The sequence below is a fragment of the Typopeltis vanoorti genome, chromosome 5 (genome assembly GCF_054136105.1).
Source record: "Typopeltis vanoorti isolate ZY-2024b chromosome 5, IOZ_Tvanoo_1.0, whole genome shotgun sequence".
Lineage (NCBI taxonomy): Eukaryota > Metazoa > Arthropoda > Arachnida > Uropygi > Thelyphonidae > Typopeltis > Typopeltis vanoorti.
Window position 1 is genome coordinate 98,389,971 of NC_143553.1, and position 27,567 is coordinate 98,417,537.

A 27,567-nucleotide genomic window follows, 5' to 3' on the forward strand; every position below is an offset into this window, starting at 1 on the left:
ATAGCATAGTGCTCTTTTTGATATTGCAAAAGGGACATATATTGTTCAATAAATATGTAAAAGAATTATGCCTAATACTTTCTTACAAACAGTATTGAGCATATATAAAGAAAATAAACGAAAAACTATTTGTAAATTAAGCTGTACAGCAAGGGTGATTTCTTTCACCAGAACTATTCAATATGTATAAATATTTATATGCACATATATTAATACTCTGAAATACTTCAAATAATTAGGGCGTAGATGTATTGTTTTTAGGTGATTGGCTGATATTATTAGATATAAAAAGTAATTTAAAAAGAGCAATATATAATTTAAACACTATAATAGAATTTATTATAAACTTTGGTTAGCAGTAAAATAGATAAAATAATAGAACAGATCAGTCAGTATTTTTAGTTACTTGGATGTAAATATCATATGAAACAACAACAAAAAAAAAAAAAAAAAAAAAATCCAAAATAAAAACATTGAAATTTTTACAAGTAATAAGCTTTGTAAACAAAACTCTTAATCCTAATTTAGTGCAAAAAAATTCAAAACAGTATTTTAGTAACACCAAATTACTATGTGAAAGGGAAATTTAAGCTTAGGGTAGGTTAGATCAGTTTATAATGAAAAAAGTAAGGAAAGTACTTCTTTTGCACTCAATGAAATCAGAAATAATTATAAGCTAACCTAACCTAAACTAACCTGGGTGTCGCATGTCGAACCAGAGTGTAGTCGTAGTTTGTCGTGGCCAGATTGATGGAGATGAAAGATAAACGTTGTTGTGGGCCGAGCTTAATGATTATGGCCAGATAAATGAGGATAACAAATAAAAGTTGTTGTAGGCAGATGAATGGGGATTATAGATAAATGTCGTTGCTGTACCTCTTTCCTCATCAATGGAGAAAAACACTGATCAGTTCCTCTCTGATTTTGTACCTTAAGTCACATGTTGTCATTTATATATATATATATATAAGAAGCGATTACAGACAGACATTTTCAGTGCACGAATGCACAATTTCGAATGCAACTGTTAATCACTTCGTAGACAGATGAATGGGGACGGGGATTGGAGAGAGCTAATATCCCCATTCATCTGTCCATGGCATCAACAGCGCTGACATCCCCATTCATGTGCTCATGGATGTTAAGTTAGGTTAGTTTATAATGATTTCTGATTTCATTGAGTGCAAAAGAAGTACTTTCCTTACTTGTTTCATTATAAACTAACCTAACCTAACTTAAGCTATTATAATTTCTATTGAGAATGAAATTATATACAAAACCTATAAACATGTTTTTATTACATTTACCAGACTCCTCTAGAAATTATTCACTTTAACCAGTTAAAGTGATTAATTCTAATTATTCACTTTAACCGGTAATTATTAATAATAACCGGATTTATCACTTTAACCATACCATATATATATATATATCGATCAGAAGTTAGTAATGATGTAACTTTTTCATGTAGTACTATCATAATATCCACCCCCCCCCCCTGAGGATACATGTCAGGAATTTGATGATGATGAGAAAACGAATTCTGGGCAGACCTCAAAAATGCTGTTAGCTTTATGAAAAGAAAAACAGATTAAAAGGCCTATATTTTTGAATAGTGTTATGATGATTTAATCTGAAATTCTCAATGAAGAAGCAGACTCATTACAGAGGGTCCACAGTAATCATCGTCCACACAATACTTATCATACCTTTCCTTAAACTCATTCACTGTCAGAGCACTCACAGCTACCTCTAGTAATCCATTTCACTTATTATCACTCTCCAAGCAAAAAATCTAGTTCACACATCCATGATAGTCTTACACAACTTCCAGGGGTGATCACCAGTTCTCAGTAGTATCGTGGTGTAGCCATTTCCTTTATCCAGTTCAGCTGGAACTATTATAAAATGTTAGTAAATTACTAAGGCAGAACCAACCTTTTGCAAAGCCTTGATACTGACTCTCGAATATTATATTATTCTTCACTGATTCTTGAATTCTGCCTGTAACACCAACTTAAAACACCTTTATCATTTTAATTATTTTTATCAAATAATTTTCTCTTACATAATTTTCATTGATTTGTTAGATATATAACATCTTGAATATATAATTAATGTAATGCAGGATAATTAAAAATTTAAATAAAAATTTGTGAAATTATTTGGGAGAATATAAAGTAATGAAGATGTCTGTTAATAAATTTTTGTGTTTTGTTTATCAAAGTTCATCCCAAATTTGTGTTGTGAGAAACATTGGCTTATCAACTTTACGCTCATGTGGTCATGTATATGGTACTATGTTGTCTGAGGAATTATTATTATATGATGCCTCCAGGGAGTCCAAAGACTCATTGAGGGAGGGGCACCTACTTGTTAACTCTGTCTCCACCACTCAATCTACCGACAACAATGAACTGCAACTACCATCATCATCTACACCAACACTATATGCCACCCATCACCGCCACTAGTATTTTCACAGACAATCACAAACATCCATGCCCATAGCAGGATTCAAACCCTCAGCCTTTTGGCTGGAGAGTGGATACACTGACCACTCAGCCAACCAGGCTGGCATATATGAGATGAGATAAGATTATGAATTTTTTCTGATTGCTTACATATACGAGGGTGGTCTGAAAAGTTCTTGGCCTCAACCATAGATGGCAACACTATTGGCAAGATTTTTTTTTTCTAAGTTGGTACATCTGTCATAAGCATCCATGTGAAATTGCAAGTCATTGTTTTATACAGCTGTCTGAAGCAAAAGAGTTGTCTGTATCCATTGAAATGGATAAAATTGTGTATCGTGCAGTTATAAAAATTCTTTGTAAAAGAAGGTTTAACGCCAAAAAAAATTCCTTTGAAATTCATGAAAGTTTATGGGCATTCTTCTCCTTCATTTTCGATGATTAAGAAATGGGCTACTGAGTTTAAATGTGGCCGTACCAGCCTTGAAGATGATCCACGTGAAGGACATCCAAAAAGAGTAACAACAACAGAAATCATTGATCAAGTGCACGATATGGTATTGGATGACCAGCGAGTCAAAGTGCATGAAATTGTTGAGACTATAGGCATTTCAAAAGAATGGTAGGATATATTTTGCATGAAGAATTGCATATGAAAAAGCTTTGCACAAGAGGGGTGCCTTGCTTGCTCACAGCAGATCAGAAACACACTCGCATGAAAATTTCTGAACAGTGCTTGTAGCATTTTAACAAGAATAAAACTGATTTTTTGCATCGATTTATTACTATGGATGAGACCTGGATTCACCATTACATACCAGAATCCAAACAGCAGTCAAAAAACAGTGGACAGAAGCCGGTTGTTCAGCACCAAAGAAGACAAAGTCAGTTCCATCAGTAGGAAAGGTCATGGCATCGGTGTTTCAGGATGCTAAAGACATTCAAGATAATTAATAAATTATCTTGAAAAGGATAAAACAATAACTGGGAAATATTATTCCGATCTTTTAACCAGACTAGATGAAACAATTTTGTGAGAAAAGACCCGATTTGCAGAAGAAAAAATCATCTTTCATCAGGACAGTGCACCTGCCCACAAAGATGTTTTGGCAATGGGAAAATTAAGGTATCTGCACTATGAATTGTTGGAACCTATTCCCCAGATTTGGCTCCCTCTGACTTCTATCTCTTCTCAAAACTGAAACTCTTTCAGTTTTGGGAAGCTGATCAGCTTTTTTCGTTCTGTCACTGAAAAAAGCTGACCTCGCTGGTCAGCTTTTTTCTTCAAAACGGTCATTGCATCCGTAGAGGGGTATTTTGCAAATTTTACTGAGAACTGCTACTGGGATGGGATAACGGCTCTGAAGCATCGCTGGAATAAATGTATTAGTCTTAATGGAGATTATGTTGAAAAATAAAAATAATTTTGAAATTATAAATTCATTTTTTCATTGTTAGGCTGAGAACTTTTCAGACCACCCTTGTATGTGGTGAAGTTGTCTGCAAGGATAGAAAAATAAGAACGCCATGGTGGACATAAGAAATTAAAGAAACAGTCCTGGAAAAGAAGAAAGCATACCATATAATACCATATAATTTTGAAATTATAAATTTGTGTTTCATTGTTAGGGCCGAGAACTTTTCAGATCACCCTCGTATAAACATTGGATAGTCTTAGGTAAGAAAATTTGATTATAGTTTTGTTAGTACCATCAACTTAAATTTAAACTCATAAGAATACATTTAAATTCTAATTTAATGTTTATCAAGACCAGTTTTTTGATTGCTAAACTGTAAGAGATTGAGGAGACCTTAAGCATCACAAAAAAAGGCCAAATTTTGGACATGAGTTTTGAAAAGAACCTCAAGGTTTCAGCTTGGAAATATAATACTAAATGGATCAAAGCTGTATAACTGAGAGGAGACTTCCACATAGCCTTTAAAGGACTGCGGAGAACCGACCAGGGCTTCTGACCTAATGTCTAATCCTCACCTTCTTGTGTTGCACCCTGTTGGGTATCCACCTGGATACTGAACGAATGAGGATGGGCTGGCAATTTGCGATTTAGCTGACCAAATTGTAATTCTTATTGGCTAAAACCAAATTGCGAAATGATGGTACAACATGACAAACTTTCATGCCGGCTTGGGCATTGCCCGGTTAAACAAGGCCCCTGTTGTTTTCACCAGGGAACCAGGGTGAACAGTGAAAAGTCAGCTACTGGAACAAATCTGAAAAAACACCCCAACTCAACATCACCAGAGTTAAAGATCACTACTATCAACATAAGAAGCCTGAATGGCAAAGAAATGGAGCTAGCTGAGGAATTAGATAAGTACCAGATTGACATAATAGGGGTGACTGAAACAAAAAAGACCAAAACTGGTGAGATCTTTCTGAGCAATAAATACAAAATGTTATATTCAGGCAATGACAATCAAGGAAAAGAAGGAGTAGCCATTGTATTCAACACTAAATATGAGGTCAATCTTCCTGAATGGCAGGCAGTCTCAAGTAGAGTGATGTAGGCAAATATCAAAATGGGAAACTTGACAATGAGACTTATTTGTGCCTATGGTCCCACAGAAGGTTCTACTAAGGTAGAAGTGGAGGAATTTTTTGATACTTTAGAAAAAGCATCTGACACAATGAAAAAGGAAAAGTTGATCCTTTCTGGGAGATCTAAATAGAGTAGGAAATGATTGTCAGACATGCAAAAATATATTGGGAAAATTTGGAGAAAAGAGCAAAGCTAATAATAATGGCAAATATTTGTTGGATTTCTGCTCAGGACATGGACTGGTTATTACTAACACCATGTTCCAACATAAAAATGTGCACAAATTCACATGGAGAGAAGAGGCAAGAAATAAGAAAAGTCTCATTGACTATGTTATTGTTGATAGTGATGTTTTCTCCCTTGTGCAGGACACCAGAGGTACAGAGGATTTGAAATTGGAAGCGATCACTATTTAGTCTTGAGCAGGATAAAATTGAATTTCATATTGAAAAGAATAACATGTAAGAAAGTTTTAAAGTGAATAAAAGTTGAGCAGCTCTCAGATGTGAACTGTAGACTAAAATACACAAAGATTTTTGAATTAAAAATGAAAGAGTCTGAGAACAGGAACCAAACTTTAGAGATTCAGTGGCAAGCCTTGAAGAAAATCTTGATTAATTCAGCCAGAGAGGCATGTGGTAAGGATAGAAAAGTCAGAACTCCATGGTGGACACATGAAGTTAAAGAGGCAGTGAAGGAAAAGAAGAAAGCATATCAAACGTTTCTGGCAAATAAGTCAGCTTGTGCTCTTAGAGAATACAGAGACAAATGTAAGAAAGCTAAACACTGCGTAAAACTAGTTAAACAAAAGTCATGGGAGGACTTTGGCAAAAACATAGAAAATAAATATCAAGAAGGTGGCAAAATATTTTGGAGGTTGTTGAAGAAGCTTAGGAATGGAGGAAAGAGTACTGTAAAAGGAGTTAGAGATGATAAAGGTGACATGAAAACGGGAGAAAAACATATCCTTGAACTATGGAGTAATTACTTCGAGAAATTGCTAAATGAAACAAGCAGTGATGACAGCACTGTGGTAATAAACACTGACAAGGCATGCAGTCAGGAATACATATCCATACTTGAAGTAGAAAAAACTATGAAAGGCTTAAAATGTGGAAAGGCAGCAGGAGTCTGATATTCGACCAGAAATGCTGAAGTATGGTGGTATAAAAGTCTTGCAGTGGCTGCACTGCATAGTTCAGAAGGCCTGTACAGAGGGACGAATTCCCGATGATTGGAGTAGAGCTCTCATAGTACCCATATATAAAAAGGGAAATAAAACTGAATGTGAGAATTACAGCGGTATTTCCCTACTGAGTGTTTCTGGCAAGATTTATGCCAGTATACTTGAGAAGCAGTTGAGAAGAATTGTAGAAGAAAAGCTTGGTGAAGAACAAGCTGGATTCAGGCCAAATAGAGGCTGTCAGGATCAGATCTTCACTTCACAACAAATAGTTGAGAAAGCATGGGAATATAACAAAGATCTCTATTTGAGTTTTGTAGAACTGGGAAAAGGCATATGATAAGGTGCTAAGAGAGAAGCTATTCAATACGCTACAGTTATATGGTGTCAATGGGGCATTATATCAAGCAATACGTAGTCTTTGAGTTGTAAGTCAGCAGTTAGAATTGAAGGAAGTACAGGAAGATGGATTAATGTTAAATCTGGTGTGAGACAAGGATGTATATTATCCCCTCTGTTATTCATTATCTATATGGATCACATTATGAAGGAAAGTGGTATTAAACATGATATCAAAATTGGAGATGTTAATGTCAGCTCTTTGCTTTATGCGGACGATGTTATACTTATCAATAAATCCACTACGAGTGTGCAAGATTCCTTGACTAAATTGAATAACTGTTGTAATAGATATGGTATGAAGGTCAGCAATAAAAAGACAAAGACAATGAAAATAGGCAGAAGCTTTGAAAATGTCGACTGCATTGTGAACGCAGAACCTGTGGAACAAGTAAAACATTTCACCTACTTAGGCACAATTTTTAGTGAAGATGGTAAATTAAATATGGAAATAGACAACAGAATCAATAAAGCTGGTATAGGAAGTTAATTGAATAAATTCATATGGAATAAGAGAGAAATTAGTCGGAACACTAAATTAGCTGTATACAAGACAGTGTTCAAACCAGTTTTAACTTATGGATCTGAGAGCTGGGTCAGAAGTAAAACACTTGACCAAAGACTAGAGACCAGAGATATGAAAATCCCGAGAAAGATTATAGGCATGAACAAATGGCATCAATGGCAATATCATAATAAAAATGAGGATATTAGGAAAGAACTTGACATTGTCAGCATCCAGGAATGTGTTAGCAGAGCTAATCTCAGGTGGTATGGTCATTTAAACAGAATGGGCGGGGAAAGATTGGCAAAACAAGTGTTCTCCACCAGGTTGGCAGTAAAATGACCCAGAGGAAGACCAAGATATAGGTGGATTGATACGGTACAAAGTACCTTAGATGACAGAAATATAAGATCTGATAATATTGGAGTCTTGACACGTAACCGACTGATCTGGAGGAAAATTGTAGATAGGAAGTTAGTAATGATGGATGTAAATTTTTCATGTAGTACTATCATATCCTGTACACCACTTATGAGGGTACATGGCAGGAATTTGATGATGATGATATTTGGTCATAAATGAAATTCTTTATTATGCCTAATACAGCAAAGGTAACCTGCAGTTACTTTAAAAACCTGAGAATAGTAGCATTTCCTCAGTCTTTGCATTGAGTCTCCTTGATTTTGCACTACTTGAGAGCTTCATAATTCTGTTTTCATAGTCTTTCAAGAAACAGCTTTTATCTTCCTTTATCAGACTCTGTAATAGAAGAAATGTCATGCTCAGCCGAACCTGGTTTTTCAGGTTTTGTAGTAATGATATATTTTTATTTTAGTGTTCTTCCAGATGGCTGGATGCTAGTCTTCCCATTTTACTTGTGACAGACCACAAAAACATGGTATTTGATAAACAGCATAAGATAGAAGAAGCAGCTTATTTTTGGAAGAACCTGGAAAAGAAGCAGGCTTCCAAACTGGTTAAAATGCCACCTTGAGATTTATAGAACTCAACAGTGTTCTGAGATGCCTTGAACATAAATGACAGCGATTCAAATACTCTTTCCTACAGAGAGGAATGAGGTATGTAAATATGGTTTGTTTTTTTTTTTTTTTGTATAAAACTGTTGTTCTGACCATTAGATAGGAATATCTCTGATTAGGTTTAATTCTTGTCATAGTGAATGTATGGAATAGAAGGTTTGAACCCAATGAATGAACAAATGTCTGTATGATGCTAGATTTCTGATATGGATAATAATATGAAGAAGCATATATATAGCTGTCTAAGGCAGGACCCACCTTTCATGGATATAGATACGTGTATCTTTTTACAAGTATCTATTTGTAAACTGTAGGCTATATTTGGTTTTCTTAGGATTAGTAGGTTCAAGAAAAGAAATCGATGATTAAATTTTATTTTTCAAAGTGATCTGGGATGATCCTCTGGTGTATAGAAATTATGCTTTTATAAGAAGGCTTATATCTTCCATGGAAATTATTTATATTGCAAATATATAATCCACGAATCTATACTACACAAGAATGGGGATGGATGTTAGAAAGGAAATTATCAGATAGACAACATTGTACATATAGTGGGTTCGCAAAGGTTGGGTGGTAGTTGAACCCTTTGTAATACTTTTAACTTGTTTGTATAATTTATTAATTTCTACATGAAAAATAACTTATGTTAATTGTAAACTCAAAAAACTTAATGATTAACTGAAGAGAAATCCTTTGGTAACAATTCTACATCATCAACAAGTGTGATGTTTGAACTGATCATGGTATCGAATTTAGCTAGATAGTCAAAAATATTCTCAAATAAATAAGTTCACTTTGAGGAATTGGAGTTTATTATAATATTACTTGAGAACCTGTTCTTCCGATGCAATGAATTACACCAGTTGACCACTTGCTTTGCCATCTGTGTGTGTAGAAATAACATATTTAGAATTGCGAGCTTCTTTTATTTGAACTGTCTGAAAATTTTATGTCAGTCAAATATCTTGAAGTAGCTGGTTTCATAGGGAGGTGGCAAGGTTTATTTATTTCTTAAACTTGACAAGCAAGCCTGAGAATGCATACGTTGACAGATAGGATTAACTGCCCTCTCAGATCATTAATTACTGTTCTCTATAAATGTTATTGTGTATGGGATTCATTGTAAAAGTTTTACATATTAAACTACCATCTAAAGAATAAGAATAAATTATTACACTTGATATTTCAGCTTTCATGCTATTGAGGTCACTTCAGGATGATATACAATATATATACAATATATACAAGATATACAATATATACTCCTGAAGATACAGCAGCATAAGCTTCTAAGATATCAACAGTAAACCATTATAATTCTGTTCACTATTTATAAGATGGGCTTGTCTCTTAATGGAGGGAGGGGAAACATAAACAAAATCAGAAACCTTTGTGTTGAATATTACTCTTGAAAGAAACAAAGTTAAATAATCATCATCGTCATCAATTTCTTGATATGTATTCTCAATGGGTGTTCAGGCTACTATGACAGCATTGCATGATTAAGTTTACATTATTAATAATCTCCTATCAACATATCTAACATTTCATTCTTCTAAGAAACTTCTAACTGAATCCATCCACCTAGTTTTGGTCTTCCTCTGAGACTCTTTCCTGCTATCTCGGCATAAAACATCTGCTTTTCTAACCTTTCCTCACCTTCTATTTAAGTGGGAGTCAGGACTAGATCTTGGCTCCCTTCATATGTTGCAGGAGGTTATACATGGTGTTTAAAATGATAATTAAAGTATATGGATTTGTCAGTACCGTTTGCTTTCCCAATAAATATAGAGGGAGCCTTGAGTCCTTTGAAGTGATTCCTACAAACATCTCTGAATTTTTGACACATAAAACACATGAGCTGTATGTAAATTTCATTATAAATTTGATATATGTTATAAAATACCATACTGTAAACTGCAGGCTATATCTGGTTTTCATGATCCATCTGAGAAATGGATCATGAAAATGTGGATGAAGACAGCTCTTCCAGTGAACCTGAAAGCATAGTATATTCTTAGGAATTAGGTCCAGATTTTCAGTTTTCAGTTATGTAAGTACTTCATTTTATAATCCAAGTGGAGTCAAATGATCTCAGGAGAGAGTTTAAAACAAGCTTGGTTTTTTTAAAAAAAAGCTTAAAGTAAGCTGCAAGGTTGAAACCTCTTGAAAAAAAAAAAAAGCCTGAAGATTACTTCATTTTAAGAGCATTTACATAATTTGGAATTATTTTTTTCTGAGTGGTGACTGCAAAATGCAGTCACCACTCAGAAAAAGTGAGGGTTACTCATTGTTCCAGCAAATGGGATTTTTTTAAGGATGTTTTTATAGATTAGTCTGAAGGCTTCTACATGCAAAATAAATGGGTTTCATGAAATATTGTTACTATTTATGTAAGTATAATTTCCAGACAAGACAAGATTTCTCTTCTTGGAATTACCCTGACATCAAGCCTCTCCTGGCATAAACACATCACAACCATTGCATCCTCAGCTTCTAAAAAACTAGGATTTCTCTTTTTCTCAAGACGTTACTTCACCTCTGAACAGTTATTAACCTTATATCACAAATCTGCCCAGCTGTTGAATATTGCTCTTACATTTGGAGTGGAGTCCCTAAAAGCTCTCTCAAAATGCTTGACTCAATATAGAGGAGAGCAATTAGACTTATTAATGACCCATCTCTTACCAACTCACCCTCCCACTTTCACACAGACATTTGGTTTCTGCAATATGTGTATTCTATAAATATTTCCATGGGAAATGTTCATCTGAAATAGAAGCAATAATTCCCCCACTTAGTACTAAGCTCTCGTTGGAACATGTGTTGTTGCTCAACATCCCTTTACAGTGCACCTTGAAGCCGACAGAACAAGTTTCTTTTCCTCTCCCTTCATCCCTGCTACTGCTGTATTGTGGAACAGTCTTCCTCCTGTTGTGTTTCCCAGGGAATGCAATATACAGTCTTTTAAATCAAATGTAAACAAGTTCCTCCTTTCTTAACCAACTACCCATATATGATACTAATGTACTATAGGTTGATCAACCAACCTCTCATATATGGGGCCCAACATGAAAAAAAAAGAAGAAAAAAAAAGATACTGATGCTAAAGAGTGCTGTTATGAAATTAAAAAATTGGCTAGTTTGACAGAGCTAAGTGCCAAAGAGAAAAACATTTTATATTCTTACCTGAAATCTGAAAAAGTTCTGCTACTGCTCCACATTATTACACTCTCTGCAATGACAAATTTTGTTATGGCTGTAAATAAGTGTTGTTTCCAGTTTTAGAAAGTAGAAGTTCTCAAAAATGAGTAATGCTAAGATAAAAGATTTTTTTTTTATTGTCCCACAAATTCATGCACTTTGTGAAGGACAACTTTTCTTTTTTTTCAGTGATATTCTAAATGATACTGAAAAAAAAGTATCATACAAAGCTACCGCTGTCAATTTTTAGGATCTGTTAAAAGTGACATTTACAAAGATTAGAAGAAATGGACTACAGGTATATAAAACAAAAGAGTGCAACAAGTAATTAAAAATCTACTTTTTTGCATTTACATTTGGGCGATTTTCTTTCTCTTAATTCTGCTTGTGTGTTTTCGGTGAGAAATATTGCAAATGACTCCATTTTTTTTTTTTTTTTTTTTTTTTTTTTTTTTTTTTTTTTTTAATGGAGCAATAGGACTCAGGCAGTATGATAGAACTCATATATGCTTACTGATTTTTTAATCAAACAATTGATATCATTTGTAAGTGGAAGACTTCAAGGAAGACTTAAAATTGCAAGTAAATTCACATACACTCATGTTCATAGAAAACTGCATCACTTTACATAAATATAGTTTTTAGTAGTTAAATGGTCATTTTCATTAGTTTATTATTTAAATATTTCATTGTATTGCATCATCTATCATTTCCATTGGTTTCTGTATAATGTAATAGTTGCTGCTATTGCATCAGAATTTTTTATGCTATAAATAGACAGCAGGAGCTAGTTTTTGCATTTTTGTGCTGAGATCACTATGGCTAGTTACGTGCAGTTAATATCTTGCAGAATAATCGTGATTCAAGCTTTGAATCGAGAAGACCTCTTCGTGAGAATTCCTCTCATGAAATAGCTAAATGGACATCCCTGTAGTCAATCTGCTATGGTACAGCTGCTGTCAAAAGTGAAGGAAACTAGATCTGCTGAAAGGAAGAAAGCCACTCTACACCACACCAAGATTGAGCTCTAAAGCAACTATATCTCAAAAACTGCTGTGTGTCATCTGGAGAACTAAAACAGGACCGGGAAGAACAAACCATAGTTGTGGCAAGCTCTGTAACTGTCAGGAGAAGACTCATTCAATGGGAACTGATAGCCAGGCACCCTAAAAAGAAGTCCTTGTTAACCAAAAAAATTAGATTGGCTCGGTTAAATTGGTGCAAAGAGCACGCCAAATGGACCCCTGATCAGTGGAAAAGAGTAATTTTTTCTGATGAGAAAAAACACCAATGGCAGACAGTTTGAAGATGATCAAATTCAAAAATTCAACCCTAACTGTCTGGTATCAACAGTCAATTTCTCAGCCAGTCAGATGATCTGGGGCTGCATGTCATATCATGGTGTTGGTCACTTGAATTTACAAAAGGTTCAGTGAATGCACAAGTGTACCAGAAAATTTTAGAATTGCTGCCTACTATCAGAGACCACTTTACTATAACAACAAACTGCATCTTTCAGGATGACTCTGCCCCCTTGTCATAGGATGAAAATTGTAAGTAATGCTATTATAACTCTAAAATGTACCATACAAATTGAATTTAGTACTTAAAAAAAAGCTTCAGTTTTTGTTGCAGGTTAATAAACAGCTCAGTGAACAGTCGATTCAGGAATTACCGTGGCCAGGAAACAACTCCGTTCTCAACCCAATTGAGAATTTGTGCATTTCAATCTACCAAATGGAGATTGAAATGCACAAGAAGCTGAAAACACTTTGGGAGCTCCAAGAAGCCATTATAAGGATATGGAACTATGAATTGATCCATCGGGAAATTGATTTTGTCAATGCCCTGCTGGTGCCAAGCTGTAATAAATTCAAGAGGTGGACCCACAAAGTACTAGATAGCAAAAAATGAATTTTTAGCTTTGAATATTAGTAAAACTGTGTAGTTGAACTAAATTTTGATATCGGTATTTGTTTTTCCAGTGAAAATAACACTGTCCACTCCATTTTGAAATATTTGCAAATTTTTCACGTTTGTTGTCATTTGCTAATTATGTCACATCTTGTACTAAAAAGAGCCAAATATTAATAAAAATGTTATATTACCTTCTTCATTATTTTTGACAAAATTATTGTGATATTATCCCTTTTCAAATAAGCATTCAAATTTAATTAACCAAAAAAAACATGGTTACATCAGGTAATGCGGTTTGTATGAACATGATTGTATACTATAGATGCATATGAAATGAACATTTGTGTTCTGTTATTTATAATCTATAGAGACAGTATACTTAAGAAAAGTAATATTAAATCTCCAAATTGGGAATGGTAAGCATAGTTATTTACTCTGTGCATAAGACTTTTTTTTTTTTTTAAATTAATCTACTACAAGTTTTCAAGTCTGTTTAACCAAATTAACTGCTCTGACAGATTTGGTATAAAAATCAGTAATGAAAAAAATGAAAATTATAAAAATAATCAGGAAAGTCAGAAAAATGATTCACATTCTGATTAGTGAATCTATTACTTGTCAGCACTTCAGTATTGTTGTTTCTAACATTTTGTGCTTCTAAGGCACTTCTGACTGAATCAATCCACCTTTAGTCACAAGTGACCAGATAAAGGTTCCTCACATCATACACGGGAATTGAATCCAGGTCTTTCCGACCAAAGAGCTTCGTCTATACTGACTAAGCTATGGAGGATCAATGTTCCATTCATCCCATATAATTGTAATGTTTTGAAAAGCTTTTCTTTGGTCACCTTGTTGTATGCCTTTTCCAGATCTATAAAACTGAAGTATAGATCTTTGTCTTATTCGCATGATTTCTCAACTATTTGTTGTGAAGTGAAAATCTGATCCTGACAACCTCTATTTGGCCTGAATCCAGCTTGTTCATCCAGTTTTTTTTCCACAATGTTTCTCAACCTCTTTTCAAGTATGCTTGCATAACTCTTATCTGGAACACTAAGTAAAGAAATTCCTCTTTAATTCTCACATTCAGTTTTATTCCGTTTTCAGTAGATGGGAACTATGTGAGCTCTACTCGAATTATCTGGAATTTGACCTTCTGACCAGGCCCTCTGAATTATGCAGTCTAGCCAATGGAAAAATTTCATACCTAGATATTTAAGCATTTTTGGTTGAATATGTCACATCTTGTACTTTAACCACTTGTGTTAAACATCTATGCCAGCTGCTTTTTCACATTTTAGGTTTCTGATGGATTTTTCTACCTCAAATATTGATATGTACTCCAATTTCCATTCCTGTTGAAAACTATTTACTAATGTTCTGTCACTGCTCATTTCATTTAACAGTCTTTCAAAGTAATTACTCCAGACATCACCACCACCTCTGGGTCTGGCTCCCACTGACTCGACCTCAATAAAGGTCGAAACCAGTCTCGAAACCCTTCCCTTAATGCATAGCATTATACATGTCTGTAAGGAGACATGCTTTGCATTATGGGAGATACTAAGATGTGTGGTGATGAGAGCTTGGCCCACCTTAACCACGAATTGCCTCAGTCCTCAAGATACTTCAAGCGCAAACTTTGTTTCCTTACACTTGGATAAAGGATTAAACTAAATTTATTATAGTCTAACAAACGGGAAAAAACTTCCAACATCTTTCTCTAAATCCAGAGTAATTTAATGATAAGGTGAGATACCTTTTGGCAACTTGTATAGGTAAATATGACCTGTCCATTGCTTCCCCTTAGTATCACCAACTCTGGGTCTGGCTTCCACTGATGGGACCTCAATAAAGGTCAAAACTGGTCTGGGTAGTGGCCCTTCCCTTAATGCATAGCATTATACATGTCTGCAAGGAGATGTGCTTTGCATTATGGGAGATACTAAGACAAGTAGCGATGAGAGCTTGGTCCACCTTTACCACGAGTTGCCTCAGTCCTGAAGATACTTCAGGTGCAAACTTTGTTTGCTTGCACTGGATGAAGGATTAAACTAAATTTATTATATTTTAACATCTAGGATATTCTTATCTTCAGTTTTTCATGTCACCTTTATTATCTTTAATTCCTTTTATAGTACTCTTTCCTCCATTTAAGCTTTTTCAATTACCTCCAGAACATTTTGCCACCTTCCTGATATATATCTTCTGTATTCTTACCAAAGTCTTCTCATGACTTTTGTTTAGCTTCTTCCACACATTGCTGAGCTCTCTTACATTTTTCTCTGTATTCTTTTAGGCATCAGCTGATTTATTTGCTAGGAACTTTTAGTATGCTTTCTTTTTTCCAAGACTGCTTCTTTAACCACTTGTGTCCACCATGGTGCTCTTATTTTTCTATCCTTGCATACCACTGCACCTCATGCCTCCCTAACTGAATCAGTCAATGTTTTCTTCAGAGTTTGCCACTGAGACTCCAAAGTATGGTTCTTGTGTTTGAAGTGTTTCATTCTTTCTTCAATAATGTTCATTATAGTGATGAACCAAGATAATTTCATGCACCAGGCAGACTGTGTGTGATGCCCCTAAGTTTATTTTATTTTATTTTATTTTTTTATTTTTTATACTTAAGTACTTTCTAATAGTAAGTATAAGTTTTTTTTTTCAAATTATTAATAATTTCATAACTTCAATATTTTTACTTATCATTTTTATTCACTCAGATATACTACATAAGAAAGAAACAAACAAAAATGATTACAAACAAAAATTATTGATTTTACACTGTAATTTTAATTTAATCAATTATAATTTAGATATATCTTTATTTTATTGATTTTAAATCTGCAAAAGTTTTTATTCTTTCACAATCTATTTTCTGAGCAACAGCATTTTCAGTAAATAACAAGGCTAAAGAATTTAATTTCTCATTCCCCATTGTCAATTGCAAATATGTTTTGATAAGTTTTAATTTGCTAAAACTTCTTTCAGCTGTTGCTGCCATTATAGGAATTGTCAGCAAAATTCTCAGTGTGACTCATGTATTTGGAAGTATATTCTGCAAATTGCTTGCTTTTAAAAATTGTAAAGTTTCTAATGGCAAATTGATGTTTTCCAGAAGTCAACTGTCATTTTTGAATTTGAAATTTGCAAATCATTATTTTGCAGGCTCTAAGGCCCTAGTGCTGGCCTTAGTTTTGGTGTCCCCTACCTTTGGTACCCCGAGTGGGTGCCCAGTCAGCCTTCCCCTTAATCCGGCACTGTTCATATAATTGAGTCTACAGTTTATCTGTAAAATTTGCTCAACTTTAATTCTTTTTAAAACTCTTTTACATACAATTCTTTCAATGTGATATTCATTTTTATCTTATATAGAAGTGATGATCATTTCCACTTTCAAATCCTCTGTATGTACTCTTGTATCCTAAAACAGCATGAAGATATCACTATCAATAATGATATATTCAGTGAGGCTTTTCTTATTTCTAATGTTTTTTCTCCACTTGAATTTGTGCACGTTATGTTGGAATATAGTGATAGTAATTGACTAGTCTGTCTCATGAGCAGATATTTACCATTATTATTAGCCTTGCCCTTTTCTCCACATTTTTCCAAAATGTTCCTAATATGTCTGGTGGGATTAATTCCTACTCTGCTGTTTAGATTATCAACAAGGACCACTTTTTCCATTTTCTTTATGTCAACTGTCTACTCTAATAGCTCAAAAAAAATTTCCTACACTTTATCCTTTCCCATTAAAGAAGTTTATTTTGCATGTTTGGTGTTGAATGTTATTACCATTACTTCCTTTCCTTGATGATTATTGTCTAAATATAACATCCTATTACTAAAATAAAAAGGCTTCAGTTCGGCAATGCAAAATTACATAAGCAAAGTGGATATTAGATCCAGCATTATTTCAAAGCTGAATGTAGAAACTATAAAAGTTTCATAAGGTAAGTTCGAAACAGCTGTCAGGCCAGTGAAATTATCAAAATGGACCAATAAAAGGCAAATATATAAATGCTTGGGTGACGCCTACATCTTTTAAGTAGTCCACACTAAGGCATTTCATGAATGCCGGGGAGTACCTGTAAGCTCTCTAATCACCTTACCTTTTGAAACTTTCATAGTTTCTACATTTGGCTTTGAAATAATGCTGGATCTAATATCCACGTTGTTTATGTAATATAACATCCTATGCTTATTATTACATAAGATTGCACCTGTTTTTGTTGTCTTTGTCTCAGTAATGCCAATTATGTTTGTGGTATTTTTCCTATTCTTCTACAAGTTCGATTTCCTTTCCATTAATACTCCTCTTAGTGTTGGTTCCTATCTTCAGTTCTTCTTACGGGTTTATTCTTCTTCTTCTCTAGATTTTGAGTTGGAGTTTGTTCCAATTGCTAACTTTTCACTGCTCACTATGGTTCCTTGACAAAAACATCAGGACCTTGTTTAACTGGGCTAAGTCCCAACTGGCATGACATGCTGTACCATCATATGTTTAAACCAATAGAAAGTGCCATTTGTCGGCTAAGTTCCATATTGATAGCTCATCCTTGTTTGTTTCAGTACCCAGTGGATACTTTCTAACAGGAATCACCACATGAAGGTGAGCATTCGACATTATGTCAGAAGCTAATTGGTTTTCTTCATTCCTTAAAGGCGATCTTGGAGATCTCCTAACAGTTATTTTGCTAAGACCCTTAAACGACCTGTAGAATTAAGTGCTAGTTATAATTCATGTTGTAGATTAAATTAGAGTAGATTAGAAAGCCTGTGTAGCTCAGTTGATGTGGTGTTTGCATACCACGGCACTTGACTGCATGAAGGAAGACCTCTTGGTTTCAAATCTAGTCGGTGACTAGAGGAAATTTTTGCCGGTTAGCTGAGTGGTTAGCGTATTCGCTCTCCAGCCAAAAGATTGTGGGTTCAAATCCCTCTGTGAGCATGGATGTTTGTGATTGTCTGTGAAAAAGAGTGGTGGTGGTTGATGATGCTGGTGTGAATGATGAAGGTAGTTGCAGTTAGTGGAGTGGTGGGGACGGAGAGTTGTAGAGCAGGTGCCCTCCCTCAATGAGTCGTTGGACTCCCTGGAGGTGTTATGTAATAATAATAGATTTAATGGAAATGAAGCACAGCACAAAGGAATAAAAGTTTAATTTCATTCCTTTGTGCTCTGACAAAATATTTCATCCTAAAATACATCAATATTTTCTGTCACAGAGATATCATTAGGATTTTTTATTTATTTTGCTTATTTATTTATTATTTTTTTGTTGCTCCCAATCACAAAAGGTTATTTGCTGCAAATACATTTTGTACTGTGGGTCGACTAAGGATTTTTTCTGTTTCTATCGATTTTGTATATTTTTTGTATTTTTAAATTTATTTTTTTTTGTAGTCTGGATACCCTGCTCTAGAGACCAAATATGGAATTTTTTTTTTGTGACTTCTTGCTTCCAGTAAGCGGGGAGGTGGTCTTACACGTTGATGAAATTCATCTCCCACCTAAAGACATCACAAATATCCATGCCTACATTGGAATTCAAACATGCAGCCTGTAGGTTGGAGAGCAGGTATGCTAACCACTTGGCCAACCAAGCTGGATATAGTATAAGTAAGTGAAAAGAATTAGTTAAGGGCCTGAAGTTCTAGTAAAGGTGCCCTCTCTGTTTGTAGGTAGTAGTGTTAGTTGTTGGACAGAAGGTCTCAAAATCAGTTTCTCATATCATGAGGAGTTTCACACATCAGTATTTATTTAGGCTAGGTTGTGTTTTAAGAGTAGTTGCAGATTTCAAAAAAGTTTCAGTGAAGTATAGCAGTTTTACTCTATTTAATTCTGTGATGACTGGTATCCCTGGCCATTGATGTAGTTATTTTTTATGTTATCTTTTTTTTTCTGTATTTTGTTATGTTCTAGGTAGATGTTTGTGTTTTTCCAGTCTGTCTATAACAAACCAGTTTGTGAGTACAGGGAACTTGTAGACTTCTGTAACTTGCGGGGGGAGGGTCATTCTTTTGAGAAATGAGTAAGAATAGCTGCCTTATATGGGATTTAAAAACTATATGAGGATTGCATTTCTTTAGAATTCTGGCTATTTTGAACACTGAAATCCCTCCACAGATTTCTGAACAGTAAGCAGATTGCTACTATTCTTCCTTATCTTGGTATGACCACTCACTCCAAATCAGACTAATCACTATTTTCAGACTAAAGCTGTATGGACAAGAGTTTTAGTCTACCCTTTTAAACATTTCTTAGGCTTTTGCATAAAAATGAAGTTATAAAAATGAATAAATTAAAAACATATTAAGAAATTCAACAGTTTAAGCTGTGTTATCTTTATGTTTGAAACTAATATATCCACTTTATGCAAATCTCACCCTGAGAAGGTTGTAAACCTATCATACATTAATACTGTTTGCTAGATTAAGATTCAGATAATTTAGAAACCATAATAAACAGGGTGATGGTGGTTTCATATTGAGCAGTGAAATTCATCTACTATCTTGAGTTTATTGCATTTCATATTTATTTATTTTTTTATAGTACTGTTTCATGTGGGTATATAATGCGATCTGTTAATTGATACAGAGGAATTTAGCAGTAAACCCAGTAAAATGTGCATAGATCACATTGGTAAAATGTTAGGAATTTAAAAAAAAAAAAAAAAAAAAGAGAGAGAGACTTATCCAATACAGTTTGTAATAAAAAAATTACTTTATGGTCATAAAAACAATAATTCCATATTATTGGTTTATACCCACATATTTAAAACCTGAAGAATGATTAATCATTTCGAATAAATGATTTTTGTATTAATCTATTTCCATTTTATGTATATGCAAATTTTATAAAATCTTAATATGTTTACTTTCTAATGCCTTTAAAAAAATAAAGTTTGTACATTAAGACTCTAATTGTTTCTAGCCACTACTTTGGGCACTCAATAGATATCCATAGTGGAGGAATTGATTTAGTATTCCCTCATCATGAAAATGAATTTGCTCAGTCAGAAGTCTATCATGATAATCCCCAGTGGATTAATTACTGGATTCACACAGGTACATTTAATATTTAAAATAAATGCACCATATTATTAGTATTATTATTAGCATAAAATCTCCATGGAGTTACTCATCACAGCAGGTCCTCACTATCAGGCATGCACGTATACACCATACGTCTCCATAGCTCATTCGTTAACGATGTTGCCCTTTGGTTGGAAAGACATGGGTTTGAATCTCATCTAGGACATGGTGAATCTTTATAAGAGCTTTTCAACTAAAGGTGACTTACTAGCTGGTCTCAGAAGTGGTGGAAGGATTTTATCCTCCCATAAACTTAGTTTTTCTTTTTTCCCTCAAAACAGACAAACCAGTCAGAGAATGCATGTGATTTAAAGACAAAAATTATGATACAACAATAATAGCATTATATTGGTTTCATAAGGTTTCACACAGGCAGGTATGGCACTACCTGCCTGTGTGTGCCTCGCAGTATTTATGTCATCATATGCCAAATAAATAAAATGTTCATCAAACCATGCCTTAAATTCATTCACTGTTTTTGAATTCATCTTTAGACAATGCATTCCACTCACTAGTCAGTCTCCATGCAAAAAAAATTTTCTCCTCTGGTCTTGTCTACCTTTGGTCTCTGAAAAGTATGCGATGACTAATTTAAGAAATCTTGTTTTGTAAATCAAGAATATTGATTTTAATTGACAAGAATATTACAAATTGTTTATAAAATAAATATTCTACTTATTGGAAACCTGAATTAGCTTGAAAGAGCTCCATATTTGGTCTCTAGAGCAGGGTTTTTGTATTATCTAATTCTTGGCTCCCAACCACCATACCAACAGCCTTTCTTAGGTAGGATTCACATAAAAAATAATTATAATAATATTTATGTTTCTGAATAACAAATTTGCTTTGATCAGTATACTCTTGATCAATATTGAAAGTTAAAAAGACATGATATCCACAATTAATCACCAATAAATGAGAGTGACAACTAAGATTACATTTACTCCTCTAACGTGAGCTTGGTAGAGTCTGGATTTGATTTACTTGGTTTAACTGAATATCATAATAAAACAAAATTCCCACTGCAAGTAAATTTTAGGTGTGAATTGAACTTCATTATCAGTGTGAGATCACTGTCCACTTTTTTGGAGGCCTGAAGTGGATTAAGTTGAAAAAGTTCCATGTTTGGTTTCCAGATTTTGTATTTATTTATTTATTTATTTTCCATAATGTAAAATTAATAGAAAACAAAATCGTTACCCCTCCCACAGTACTAAATGTGCTATAGGTTTACAGCTTTTTTGTGGGCATGAGTCACATAAAAAAAAAATAATAAAATTGGGTTATAGACTGTTGGTATAATACAGAATTACAGCTTAAACTTATCATTTCAAAAACATGCATTCAACCATATGGTATGGATGTATATCACCTGTTATTGATCATGGTTCCTCTCACTAGTCAGTCAGTCATGAAAGTAATACTTGGTTATTATTGGAAAAGCTTCAAAAATGGAATCTTTGGATCATTGATTTTTTGCATATTAGAACCTATAGGGAATTGTCTCTGGATAAGTGATTCTCTTAAAATACTCAAGAGAGAGAAATAGCGAGTGTGTGTGTTTGCATATGTGCACACACATGCATGTATACATGTAAGAAAATTGAAATTTTAAAAATTATGATTTTATACAGTAAACCCTTGCCAAGCACAGATTTGCAGAATGCGATTTTGCACATACACGTTATCTTAATTGTTTCCATTTAATTTGTCCAACGCTAGAATTTCATTCATATGTGGTAAGGTGCAGAGCATCAGCCAGCAACCCTGCTTGGCGCTGCCTGCTAGCTGAGTGACCCAGGCCGAGTTGCGATCATTTCACTCACGTTAGCAGAGCTGTAATCATGTATTTATCAGTGTTTATCCTCTTCTCCTTTTGCATTTTTATGTCTTTTAATTTCAAAAATTCAATATGACATCTAAGAGGAAGAATGAAGATGATAAAGCAGCAAAAAAAGACGCTAAGTTTTGACACTATCTCAGAAAATTGAAATTTTAGATAAGTTGAAAAATGGTACACGTGCTTCATCGCTTGCAAGAGAACTAGCTATAAACGAATCAAGCATAAGAACAATACGGGAGAATGAAAAAAGATTCGGTCTAGTGTCAAAGTTTCAGGTGATACTTCGGCAAAGGTTGCTCAAGTTTCAAGAAGAATTCCGCAATTGGAAAAGATGTAAAAAATATTAATAGCTTGGATTGACAATCAAGTAAATGAAAAAGGCTCAGTTGTGGATGGTGTTGCTATTCGAAACAAAGCTTTAGATTTGTTTTCTTTCATTTTAAATAAAGATGGCCAATTGTCAGAGAAAATTGACTTTCAAGCAAGCAAAGGTTGGCTTGAAACCTTTAAGCATTGTTTTAATTTACTCAATGTAAAGCTTCAGGGAGAAGCTGGCTCTGCAGATAAAGAAGCAGCAGAGAAATTCAAACCCCAATTTTTGAAATTCATTGAAGAGAGTGGGTTACGTTCCGCAACAAGTTTTCAATGCGGATGAGACGGGCCTGTTTTATAAGCGAATGCGACAACGAACCTACATCACAAAGACACAAAAGGTTGCCCCAGGTTTTAAAGCTTTTTCACTTTGCTTTTTTGTGGAAATGCATCAGGCGACTTCAAGTGCAAGCCTCTGCTCATTTATTGATCTAAAACGACTCGTGCATCGCAGGGAAAACATTTTGAGCAATTGCCCATTGTGTGGAAGTGGAATAGAAAAGCTTGGGTAACAAAAGCCCTCTTTAATAACTGGTTTGAAAATTCATTCATTAAAGAAGTCAAACATTACTTAGAACAGCAAAACCTGTGCTTTAAAGTTCTCCTAATTCTCGATAATGCTCCAGGACACGATGTTGAAGCCCTCACAACATTGCATCCAAATGTAGAGGTTTTATTCCTTCCACCTAACATCACTTCCTTAATCCAACCAATGGATCAAGGGATCATAAAAACATTCAAAGCCTATTATGTCAGGCATGTTTACACCTCTGCAAATAAAGCACTAGACGAAGGAAAACACGACAGACTAATGGCATTTTGGAAGCGATTCAACATAAGCCACTGCATAGAAATGATTAAACTCGCATGGGAACAAGTGAATTCATCAACATTGAATGCTTGCTGGCATCAGCTCTGGCCAGAAGTTGTCAACAATTTTAAAGGATTTCCATCGATTGAAAATGAAGCCAAAGAAATCATACAAATTGCAAAAGCAATTGGCGGCAAAGGATTTTCAGATATGGAAGAAGGAGAAGTCAAAGAATTATTCGAGAATGACGATTGAGAAATGATGAATGAAGAATTGGATGATCTTGTATCACCAGCCGATAGTGAAGAAGAAGATAAAGTGCCTTTAACTTACAAGAAGTTAAATGAATTGTTAAAAAAGGCACAGGAACTGTCTGATTTTGCAATGGAGATTGACCCAAATGAAGAAAGAAGAGGACACTTTATGAAAGGCATTGAAAAACTCTGCGCTCCTTACTGCGAAACTTTTAAAGAGTTGCATCAGTCATTGTCCCAAGCAAAAATCACTAGATTTTTAAAAAAATAATTGTATGATGTACCTACTTATTAAGCAGTAATAAAAATCCTTTCAATTAACATTTGTTTCATTTTTCCCTTTTAATTACAACAATATTTAGGTTATACTTTCTTAATTTGAACTATGCCTAACACATTTTTTCCATAGAAAGTTAACTTTACGGAACGTGATTTTGCCGTGCATGCAATGTATTAATGACGTAACCCCCGCGTTCGGCAAGAGTTTACTGTATATATATTTTTATGTTGATTATCATCTTATTTTATCTGTAATATGATAAATTCTAATACAACATGTAAAAAACTTATAGAAAAATCATGACTTTGCCACTTAAAAATAATCTCTGTGTGGTGGGTCAACAATAAAATTAATTTTGACTAATTACTTTTTGTGAAATTAACACAAATTAATGACTCAGCACAACATCTTATTTTCTGCAATCAGAACTAGTTTTTTTTATTTAATAGTTTACAAGTTGTTTTGTCAATTTATGTAATTGTGCAAATTAATATTGACTCATGATTGAAATGAGATTTTTTTTTTTTCTGCTTCATTGTGTATCTTCAACACTTAAATATTAGGATCATTAAACTATCGTCTAATTCATTCCTGTATTGTCTTCATTGCATTAAAATAATTTTTTAAAAAAAAATGAGCTACAACAGCAATAAATACAAGCAGATATATAATCATTATCATTATGAGAATGATTAATGAATACACCTAATCCTATATATAACTTTACAGATATAAGGAAAAGCAGTGATGTGATTGAGACATAAAATTTAGAAAGTTTTTTCATTTGGTTATAAAGTGTATCATACTTGACAAGAAATTATATTCAGTTTTAATCTTTTACTCAAGTGCAGGGCTTCCCAAACTGTGGGCCGTGGTCCCCTTGGGGGCCGTAGGTTTTGTTGAGGGGGGGGGCCGTGAAATAATGAAAACAAATTTAAAATCTTTTAAGACTAAGTAGATTTTTTTTTATCTTTTAAGATAAAAAAAAATCTATGTTTAATTTATATTTAGAAACATATTTAATTTTTATTATTTATTATTTCTTTTTTGTTATTTTTTTATATTTTAATGGAAAAAATCACACATTGGTGCAGGTTCACAAATTTTGCTTCCTGCATAATTTAGGCGCTTAATGAATATTAGTAAATATATGCTTATTCATATGAGTTTCATTTCAAAGCAGAAATCTAAGAATTGCAGTTTCAAATATTTCACCTGATATTGGTGTAGCAGTATTGAAACACATCCATCATATTAAATTATTATTAGCCTTCTTTGAGGTTTTTAATTCTTTCTTTATTACTAATCGTTTTACGTTTCATGTGCTTGTACTGCAAATGTACAATAACAATGTATTTATATAAAAATATGAGATAACATGCCATGTCAAATGTGTATGTAAGATGCTAAAAATGTAATATTTGCATTTGATTTTTGCAATATTTGCTGTGTATGTTTTGTATTGAATATAAGTAAAATAAATACTATAATAATGTCTATATATTATGATTTTTTTCGAGGGGGGACCGTGAAATATTTTAATTTTTCCAAAGGGGGCCCTGACATCCAGAAGTTTGGGAAGCACTGCTCAAGTGTAAGCAAACAGTGTTTGCGTGTGAAGTATCTTTATGCCTAGTCTACTTGTATATAGAAGAAGTTGATTTCGCATCAGCTATCTCATTATCCGATAATACAAAGCATTATATATGCCATTGCATTATGGGATACCAAAGCAATTGATATGAAATCAATCCTGTATACTAGTCAGGAAGATACTTCATGTGCAGTCTTTGCTTACTTACACTTCAGTAAAGGATTAAAACAATAATATAATTTTTTGTCAAGCATAATATACTTGTAACCAAGAAAAAAAAAAACTTTCTACAACTATTACTGGTCCAGTATATCTTAATAATATGGTGATACACCATTTTCCCTTGCATGTGTAAAATATATGACTTCTGCATTGCTTCCATTGATGTGGTTTTCATTAGATGTGGTTTCCCACTGAAATGGTTTTGATCATTGCATTATTTAGATGCTTACCAATGGCATGCCACCTACTGATGTGGCTAAAATGATGATGAATAATTGCCCTAGGAGATGATTCTTGTTGGCTCCTTGCAGAGGTTGGTGTTTGGCTTGGTAGTAGGATTTTGCTTGTCATTGGGTGGAACTGAAGCTTTTTCACATATTATCTATCAGAACCACTGCTGAATATTCTGGATTGATCAAAAGTAATGAGTTAGAATGATCCTTTTAGGTCATTCATTGAGGTTAGAATGATCTGAAGGATCACCTAGGTTTTGGAGACCATTCCTGTACTTACACGGGGAAACTGGTCTGGTTAGTCACCCTTCTCATAATGCATATCAATACATTATGAGAGACTTTGCATTATGGGATACTGAAACAATTAATATGAATTTAACAGCCTCTACATTCAGGTATACTAGTTGTGAAGACACTTCACCTACATTTTATTTGCTTACACTTAAGAATAAAGGATCAAAATAAAAATATAATTTCACATTAAGTCTCCTCTGATACTTATAAGTTTCTGAGGCATTTCTTGCATAGAAGATAAGTCTGAAAACTTATTAGTTTCCAGTACTTAACTGGAATGATATTGAGATTTTTTACAGGGTAGGAATAGTCATCACAGTGAACATTATACACGTGTATATACAAGGTTGAAGGAGCAATGAGAAAAGAAGGTATTGCAGAGTTGCACATGAATGGAATTCATTATTAGAAAGAATGCCATTGCATGAATAAATATTAAAGGAATTTAATGTAGCAAAGTATAGCAGTGGCATTAATTTAGTCAGAAAAGACCTTTCAGAAGAATGAAATATCCTGAAACGCTTAAAATTGATATTTGTACTAATAAGTGTTAATTTTTGTCCTATGACTTGCTTATTATTATTATTATAACTGATCACTTAGCATGATCAATAAATTTAGTTCATCATTTACAGCATTTTTTAAAACAATTCTTTGCAGGTTATCTCCACAAATTAAATGATGTGAAGATGTCAAGGTCGCTACAAAATACGCTTTCTATAAAGGAATTTTTGAAAGAAAATTCTGTAAATGATTTCAGAATATTTTGTCTTACATCTCCTTATCGCCACAGTAAGTAAAACAAGAAAGCTTTAGGGAATGAAAAGATTAATACATTTTTTCACTAATTATTCTCAGGATAATTATTCACTATAGTAATTTGTGTTTAGTAAAGGAAGATATGTTTTTTTCAGAGCCAGATTATTGGTAAAAGCATACATACATGCATACATAAAGATTATACAAGAAACACACACACACACACACACACACACACACACACACACACACACACACACACACACACACACACACACATCAGTTAATCAAAAAGGTTTGTGTGGTTTTTCATAATAAAAATTAAACAACTGCAGAAATTTTTATGAACTGTTTTATTCATTAAAATAAGCACAATCTACAGCTCTTTCCAAACAAGATAAAAGTTTGTAAATTCTGCTTTTATAAAACGTTTTGTATTTAGAAGTAATAAACCTAGCAACCTCCACTTCAATCTCTGTTATTTTATTATGGAGCTGCGTATTTTGTATGTAATT

General features: G+C 33.7%; 1 protein-coding gene across 1 annotated transcript in view; it reads left to right on the forward strand.

The window, feature by feature from the left end:
• CysRS-m (cysteine--tRNA ligase-like protein, mitochondrial) overlaps positions 1-27,567 on the forward strand; it is a 200,489-nt gene that overhangs the window by 66,081 nt on the left and 106,841 nt on the right. Inside the window, exons 7-8 of the mRNA XM_090393279.1 lie at positions 20,227-20,360; positions 26,954-27,085. Coding sequence (XP_090249405.1) covers positions 20,227-20,360; positions 26,954-27,085 — 266 coding nt within the window. The remainder of the gene's footprint in view (positions 1-20,226; positions 20,361-26,953; positions 27,086-27,567) is intronic.